We start from the raw sequence: 9,379 nt of genomic DNA, 5'->3' as shown, positions 1-9,379 counted from the left end.
TGAACTCCAGGACCTGACTATGGCAAAAGGCAGAATCTGAATGTTTACCTTATATGAGGAAAAAGACTGAAAAGAAAAAACAACTTCTTTGGCAAGCTACCTGAAAAAATAGCTGAAATTCAAGAAGCCCTTTGATTAGGAGAGAGAGAGATTGTAAGCACAACAGGAAGAAGCCATAGACTCAGTGGCAAAGGTTGAGTTTTTCTATCACAAGCACACCTCTTTCCCAAATGCTCTCTCCCTGAAAGCTGCTGACGGAGCTTTGGCAAAGGATTACCCTCCTGTTGGCTGATAAGCTAAGCCCTGTTTTATATTTAACTCACTCTGGTGCAGGAGGGGTGGAGTGGGGGATGCGTTGTTTATAAGGGGAGCCACGACAATATTCTCTTCAGTCCTCCTCCTCCAGCTCAGCTCCTCTTCTGGAGTCCTTACCCCACCCCCTTGTTTCCACATTCATCCTTAAGTGGCTGGTGGGAACGTGCAGGGAGAGGAAAAGACGCAAGAAGCCAGAGAGAGGTGTGGGAAAGCAGAAGCAGGCTGCCAAACCAGGGAATTCCTTCCAATTTAAAAAGGAAGACTGCTGACGTTAGTTAGTTAAATTTAACATACTTTTATGTGTAACATTTGACTTTGGAAACAAAAAATGAACTTTGAAGAGGGAGAAAGCTCTAAGAGATACTGCATTAAAACAAAACATGTGGCCATCATCTGTGCAGTGGTGGTGGCTGTCGGATTAATAGTAGGGCTTTCCGTGGGCTTGACCAGATCGTGTGACTCTACCGACGGAGGACAGGGCACAACCCAAGCTCCTTCCCACCTTCCTTCCACTCCGAGCCCTCCACAGGACCAGGAGGTCTGCCCTGCCAGTGAAGATGAAAGCGGAGGCTGGAAAGATTTCAGGCTGCCAGACTTCATCAATCCAGTGCACTACGACCTGGAGGTGAAGCCCCTGTTGGAGGAGGACAAGTACACGGGCAGTGTGCACATCTCCATCAATGTGAGCTCGCCCACCCAGCACCTATGGCTGCATATCCGGGAGACAAGGATCACCCAGCTCCCGGTGCTGAGGAGGCACTCTGGGGAGCAAGTCCAAGTCCGGCGGTGCTTTGAATACAAAAAGCAGGAGTATGTGGTGGTGGAGGCAGAAGGAGAGCTTGCACCCAGCAGTGCCGAGGGTCTCTACCATCTGACCATGGAGTTCGCTGGCTCGCTGAACGGCTCGCTCGTGGGGTTTTATAGAACGACATACGTGGAGAAAGGACAAGTCAAGTAAATATTAATTTTTGCTTTGTTTCTCCTAAGTTCATATATGTGCTTTCCGTTTCTTTTCCTTTCCTTTTTACTTTCCACCGTTCAATTATTTCGACGGTCTGATCTTTATCTCAACTCGGTTTCAGTTCAGCCTGTTCACGTTGGGAAGCAAAAATTTTGCCCTGCTGTACTTTCAAAGTCTGTCACAAAACTTGAAAGTATTGAATGAGCTGCATGGAGTCCAAAAAAATCAGTGTAAGTCTTTAATTCCATCAGGAAAAACCATAATGTACTGCATTCTATCCTTAATATTTACATAAGCTATCTCAAATTTTTAAAATGGATGTGTTTGGTAAATTTTACTGGTGTATTCTTGGGCTACATGGCAATGATTTTAAACTGAATCTTTAGAATGATATTATACTAAATTTAAGTGAAAATCAGTAAATATTAATTATAATTTTGTCTGTTTTATTGGAGAGGAGACATTGAAAGAGTATGTAAAATCCATGGAATTGTCTTTGTGTCTTCACTTAGAAAGGAAGGCAGGACTGTGTCTGTATCTCATGTGGCCAGAACTATGTTTTACAGATAGGCTTTCAATAAATACTCATTGGGTCTATGCATCAGTGGTAGCACATGGATAAGTCTTTGGGCTTATTGTCTATCACGCAATATACAATGGTTACACTAAGCCTTTTGTGAGATAAAAGATATATTAAGTAATTAAGGACAGAAAAATATCCCCCCACACACAGTCCTCCAAGTATATATGTATATACATACCTGCATTTCCTGAGTCTAGCCAAATGGTTACTTGCCTTGTCAGTTAGTCAGAGGCTATCACTAGAGCTATGTTAAAGGCAAAAACTCTCTTAATGAACTCAAAAAACCTTCATTCCTTGAGTGTGGTCCTTGGATCAGAGAGCAAGGCTACATTTGAGGTAACACTGAACTTGAAACTGCTTTGACCTTTGCCTACTTAACATTCAGAACAAGTAAATGATTAAGAAACCTTATGTCACTGTTCAGAGTCTGGAGCAGCTCTCTGAATATCCCTTTCCTGTGTTGTTTTAAGAATCTTCTAGAGCAAAGCAAATCTTTCGGTCAAATGCTTTCTATTATTTGCCAGAGAGACCCAGGGACTAAAATAAAATATTTAAACATTCTTATCTCACTGTTTGGTAGAGTAATAAACTGAGTAGAAATGATAGTTTGAAAAAATATTTGGACGAATCATATTCATATATTGTACCTTAATATTACTAGCAATAAAACAAATTTCATTGTTTACATATTTTTTCTGTTTATAAAAATCACAATTGTTGAAAGCATGGAAAATTGTAAAAAGGAACATCAAAGTTCTATAAATAATTTTACCACCCACAGGTAACCCCTATCAACATGTTAATGTATATTCTAATATTTTGGAGGGTAATCAAAATTGTAATTATATTAGGCCCATGTATCTCTTTATCCATATACCACTTAACTTAATATTTAAGCAGTTCCCTTTATTCTTAAATACTTTCAAGAATCTGATTTTAAAGATTGTGCAATATTCTACTGAATTAATGCACTGTTATTTTTAAAAAACCAATTCCCTAATGTTGGACATTTGAGTAGCTTCCAGTTTTTATTACTATAAACAAGTCAGAAAGAACATAGCTGTAAGTACATCTGTAGGTGTGTAGCTGTTTATTTCCTTATGTTAGGATGTAGTCCAAAAAATAGAATTGCTGGGTCAAAGGGTATGAATATATCAAGAAACATGTAACATTTATTTTGTTTAAGTATTTTCTAAATAAGATACATTCACTGCAGAAAACATAGTAAACAGAAAATTATAAGGGAAAAAATCCATTTATAAGTCCATCACTCAAGTATAGTCATTGTTAATATTTAGGCAGATATTCTTCTAGTTTTTTTCTTCTGGACACAGATAAACGTGGCATTATTATGTGTAACATGTTTTTACAATATGTCAACACTTTAACATGTCATTTGATACTCTTCCATAAATTATTTAATGGATACATGAGGGTCCATTGTATGAATATAACATAATTTATTCAACTTTTTCATTAGATTTGGGCACTTAAATTGCTTCTACTTTATTACCTATAAATACCTATAAAATGTAACAAACAATGTTATAAAAAACTATATATATTATTTTCTAAAATATTTCTATAGGAAAATTCTTAGGAAATTGGCTCCAAGTACATATGTATGAATGCATGCATGTATGTGGATACATACACACATCTACACATACGTAACACATGTGCATGCACATATGTACGTGTGTGTGCCCAAAGTGACTGTCAAAAATATGTCCCAAATTACGTTTCCACAAACAACGAATGAAAGCATCTATTTCTCTGAGCCTCACTAACAATAAGAGGATTTGTAAAGGTGTTTGCAATTTGGTAGAGGAAAAGGCATAATACTCTGAAGAATACCTACTGTCAAGAGATTCTAAAAATCTGTTAGTATAAAGCGAAAACAAGTCAAAACTTTTAAATGATTATTGCTAAGAGTTTAAAACTGCTTCCTGGGTTGTGAAAACTGTAGAAACTGCATCTGAGTAAAGCTATCAAAATATTTTATAAAAATTCTGTACTTACAGGAAGGCCAAAAACTATGGAATGTGTTTCCATTGATAAGTTTCTGGTATATATTTTATAAGTATAAAATTTACTACATACTGAAATATATAGTATTTATTCCAATTCTTTGGATTATTTTACCGCATGAGTTAATTTTACAGTAAAATAAATACTTGAGAGCTGACTTTCTGAAACTTAGCTGTCTTGGTTGAGAAAATACTCAGAAATACCGAGTGACAACAAGATTGGCAGGGAAGGCCACTGCTCAGTCAGGCTCTCATGGTGGACTGGTGTCCCTGAGTTTGTCTGTTTTCATTGCTAGCAGTTGAGGCTCTCACATTACACAGGGTGCACGGCCAGTTCTGCACGCACGGTTTTGGAACGGTTCTGGCACGTACTCAATAACCTCACTTAGGCTCAATGGAATACTTTTTGTTTTCCTTGTTATGAAATATTTCAAGCAGATGAGAAAAGTGCATTGTTTTCTTTCAAGCCTGTGAATAACATTTTGACAATGTAGGCCTCTGGGGGGCTCTCATCTACAGAGTGCAAACAAAGGCCACAAGAGCTGAGTTCACAGGGAGCAGCACCATTTTCTTGTATTTTAGAGTGAACTTCATAATATTTGATGCTCGTGCAATTCCAAATGCCACCATAGTAATGCATTTCATATATACAGTCAAGATTATAGTTTTCCAACTCTTCTGCCTTACTGTAAAATTAACTCCAGGATTGAGTAAATGCAGTATGGGATATACGAAGCAAACTAAATGTGAGTGCACTCAGCAGTAACAAAAATTACTTGATTTCTGCAAACACAACCAAGACTTGAACTTCACAGAGAGGAGACGACTATCAGAGTGTCTTTCCTGCAAAATTCAGAGGCAAATGGAGAGTTGGAGAAGACGGCAGAGTCAGTTTAGAGTTCCCTAGCAACAAGAACCATACCTTCTCACTGGGGACAGAGTTCTAGTGAGGCTTAGGAGGAGAAAGTTTGAGAAACTTAACGGTCACTTTTCCTACTGTCTGGTCTGTCCCTCAGGGTCTGAGGAAAACCACTTCAAAGGACTGGAAGGAACCTTTGGAATGTTTTCCTGCCCACACCACTAAAACCCCTCAACACTCTTTCTCAATGAGTTATGTAGGATTTTCAGTTGTTCTGAGTTCCCCTCCACGCATATCTCCCAAGTATATAAGAACATTCTCTTCTCTCAAAGGTTCAGAATTTCCTGGTCTGCATTTGGGTTGCTCTTATACAGCATTCCCCATGTATCTGTTCCACAGAGTTCTAGATGCATGGGATATTAATAGATACTGCCAGAAAAAAAGCAGAGGAGGGATTCTGTGGCCAAATTAGTTTGGGCAATAGCACTAAATAGAACATGATGTGTTTTCTCCTAATGGTGGGACTTTTCAGAGGCTTTTATATGATAGTGTCCACTGGGATCCTGTAGAAGCTGTCACCAAAGGCAGTTTAAATGCAGTTTCCCAACCGTTATGAGACTGTGGAATCTTCTGTGGGTCCCTGAGAGTAGGGCTGTGTCTCTCTTGTTCACTACCTAGCACACAGAAAGAACTTCAATATCACTGAATGAATATAGAGAAGCATTTTCATACAGGCTCTCACATAACTAGTGTCCTCTGGCACATGCTGGGACGTGCTAAATGGCCATGGCCCTTTCCTGTAAAGGAGTCCAGTTCCCACCAATGACATTCCATTTTCGCACTCAGGATGGAAAACTTACCCTGGTTCTTTTTCTCCCCATCTCATCAAAGCAAGAGAAGTTGGTAAAAATCTTTTTTTTTTTTTGACTTAGGAAGGCGACCTTCATACTTTAGGACTGAGAATCATTAGAATTGACAGGAATTACAACAGGAATTTAAAAGAGGAACAAATGGTTTCCAGTTTGGGTTTTCTGGATATTTACAGCAATGTTGGGATTTAATGGTGGGATTTCAATAGGCAGAGGCAAACAAGAAGGTAAAAGCAGGCAAAAAGGAAAGGCATGTAGTCAAAAAAGCAGAATGAGGAGAAGAAATATGTCTGTAGAGACGTTTATATGAAGGGGCTAGCTAGAGATAACTCTGGAAAACCCATAGGAAGAAAAAAGTAAGGATAGTTAATAACAGGCATTATGAAGGAAAAATTAACTGATGACTATTAAGATGTGGAAAAAAGAACTGAATCTGTACATGGGTATATGAGAGATCCAGATATGCAATGATCCAGGAAAGAGAAGATGAAAATCAGGTAGGACAGTGATTTCGGGACAGACAGAAGAGAACACAATGAAGAAAATAGTTTGGAGGTAACCTGGTCAGCATTTTGCAGACTGACTGGCTTTGGGGAAGGGCTGAGTTGAAGCTATGGGTCGAGGATGCCCCAGAAATCTGACTGATAGCCCACACCTTTCACTGATACTAGGAATAGAACAGAAAAACCAGATTTAGAAGGGAAGGTTAAGATCAGTGGCAGACGGGTTGAATGCCTGTCAGACATCTAGGAAGAGATGTCTGGTAGGCATTTGGATAAATAAACCTGATGCATAAGGTTTAGTGATAAAAATTTAAGAGTTAAGTGGAACCATGGCAGAAGAGAAATCAGTGAGATGGATTTAATTGTGTGTGTGTGGTGTATCCTCACATACATGTATATGTATACTCATTTGCAGTTTTGATCTTGAAAATTTAGTTGTATGTCAGTTTATTCATTATATGCTTAGATTCATATGTTGGGCTATCAGTATACCCATTATCAATAAATAATAGATTGAGGGGCTCTTGTTTACTTGTTGCAGGAGTTTAGTAGTTCCTTTTATTTTAGAAGCAAGGAAACAAAAAGAAATTTTACTTGACCTTGAATATCTTCTACACAGAAAAAAATCAATTGGAAATAAAGCTAAATAATAAACTGGTTCAAACCACCATAAAAATAGGTTGGAGTCTGAATAATCTAGTCTTGCACTGATCTGCTGCCCTACTTCATTCTGGAACCCTTTACTTAGTCTGCACAGACACTGAGTAGTTGTGCCTGCCTCATCTGCATAAGAAGTCCTTCGTTTAAGTTTTTCACCCAGACCCTGCTGTTTATTTTGCTGGCTCAAGTTATTAAACTGCTGAACATAGCTTGAGAGTCTTCACTGGAAACAACATGCTAGATGATTTACGAGGTAATCAAGTAGTTGGGGTTTTTTTAAGTTGATTCAAATGAACTGGTCATTTACTTGCATCATCACTTCCTTTCTCTTTAGCTTTCTCTATGGTCTGATGCACTCAGAGAAGTCACAGGGATTCCTTCTCTTTTGTAAATTAACAAGCTACATATAATTATATTTTTGATGTGCTGGGTCTAGTAAGTGACTTATTAACATAACATAGAGAGGCCCCTAAGGAAAAATGGCTCACCTCAGCACATCTGCCTGGAATTATAATTATAATTATTATAATTATTCAGGAAATACCCACAAGTTACTCCTGAACATACTGTGAGATTTGCCAGGCTTTTCCCACTAATTTGCAAAACAATTCATCTGATTCTGATTATAAAAGAAGACATTTTAATCACTAAATAAAACCTCCCCAAAGAAGTTGTGGTCTAAAATTGTTTTGTAGGGTAGTGGGATAAAGTGGGAGCTCAGGATTGCAGATACATACTACTATATATAAAATACATAAACAAGGTCCTACTGTATAGCATGGGGAACCATATTCAATACCTTGTAATAGCCTATAATGAAAAAGAATATGAACAGGAATATATATAACTGAATCACTATTCTGTACACCAGAAATTAACACAACATTGTAAACCAACTATAATTCAGTAAAATAAAAAAAATGTTTTCTATTGTTATCTCACATACCTTGTTTTCAAATTTGCATGTATTTAGAAAACTTTAGTAACTTTGGATGGAATTTAGCATATATAAATAGGGGCTTTTTAAAAGATTATAGTTGATTTTCAACAGTGTATTAGTTTTAGGTATATAACACACTGATTGAATATTTTTATAGGATTATACTTCATTTAAAGTTATTATTAAATATTGGCTATATTCTGTGTGTTGTGCAATATTTCCTTGTAGTTTATTTATTTATTTTATAAATAGTAGCTTGTATATCTTAATCCCCCACTCTTATCTAGTCCCTCTCCCTTTCCTCTCCCCACTAGTTTGTTCTCTGTATCTGTGAGTCTGTTTCTGTTTTGTTATATTCAATTGTTTGTTTATTTTTTAGATTCCATATTATAAGTGATAGCATACAATATTTTTGTCTTTCTCTGTTTGACTTAACATCACTAAGCATAATAACCTCCAGGTCTAACTATATTGTTGAAAATGAGTTTCATTCTTTTTTATGTAAAGAATTCCATTCCATAACATATATATGTAACATCGTCTTTATCCACTCATCCATTGATGTGCATTTAGGTTGCTTCCACATATTGGCTATTGTAAATAATGCTGCTATGAATATTGGTGTGCATATATCTTTTTGAATTAGTATTTTCATTTTCTTTGGATAGACACCCAGAAGTAGAATTGCTGAAGCATATGGTAGGTAGTTCTATTTTTAGTTGTTTGAAGAACCTCCATACTATTTTCTATAGTGGTTGTACCAATTTACATCCCACCAACAGTGCACAAGGGCTCCCCTTTCTCCACATCTTTGCCAACATTTGCGATTTGTGGTCTTTTTGATGATAGCCATTCTGACAGCTGTGAGGTTATATCTCATTGTGATTTGATTTGCATTTCTCTGATGATTAGTGATATTGAACACATTTCATGTGCCTGTTGGCCATCTGGTATGTCTTCTTTGGAAAAATGTCTGTTAAGATCCTCTGCCCATTTTTGAATTGGGTTATTTGTTTGTTTGTTTGTTTTTTGTTTTGGTACTGAGTTGGGTATCAACCCCTTATTGGTCATATCATTTACTAATATTTTCTTCTATTCAGTAGTTGTGTTTTTGTCTTTTTATGATTTTCTTTGCTGTGCAAAAGTTTTTAAGTTTAACTAGGTCCCATTTGTTTATTTTTGCTTTTATTTCCTTTGCCTTAGGAGCAGATCGAAAAAAATACTGCTACAATTTATGTCAAAGAATGTTTTGCTATGTTTTCTTTTAGTAGTTTATGGTTTCTGGTCTTACATTTAGGTGTTTAATCCATTTTGAGTTTATTTCTGTATATGGTGTGAGAAAATGTTCCCATTTCATTCTTTTACATGTCCAGTTTTCCCAGCACCATTTATTGAAGAGATTGTTCTTTCCCTTGTGTATTCTTGCCTTCTTTATTGTAGATTGACTGTAAGTGTGTGGGCTTATTTTTGTGCTCTCTCTTCTGTTCCATGATCTATATGTATGTTTTGGGGCCAATACCATGCTGTTTTGATTGCTGTAGCTCTGTAGTCTGAAGTTTGGGAGGGTTATGCCTCCAGCTTCAGTCTTTTTCTTCAGGCTTGCTTTAGCAATTCTGGGTCTTTGAGGATTCCATATAAATTTTAGGATAATTTGTTCTA

General features: G+C 36.9%; 1 protein-coding gene across 1 annotated transcript in view; it reads left to right on the top strand.

The window, feature by feature from the left end:
* The first annotated feature begins 533 nt into the window (after positions 1–533).
* Positions 534–9,379, top strand: part of ENPEP (glutamyl aminopeptidase) — a 75,230-nt gene continuing 66,384 nt past the window's right edge. The window contains exon 1 of the mRNA XM_006212039.3: positions 534–1,269. Within this exon, the coding sequence (XP_006212101.1) occupies positions 644–1,269 (626 nt within the window). The 5' untranslated portion in view covers positions 534–643. The remainder of the gene's footprint in view (positions 1,270–9,379) is intronic.

The sequence above is a fragment of the Vicugna pacos genome, chromosome 2 (assembly GCF_048564905.1).
Source record: "Vicugna pacos chromosome 2, VicPac4, whole genome shotgun sequence".
In the NCBI taxonomy this organism is placed as follows: domain Eukaryota; kingdom Metazoa; phylum Chordata; class Mammalia; order Artiodactyla; family Camelidae; genus Vicugna; species Vicugna pacos.
Note: the sequence above shows the minus strand (reverse complement) of the source record. Positions and strands in the feature narration are given on the sequence as shown.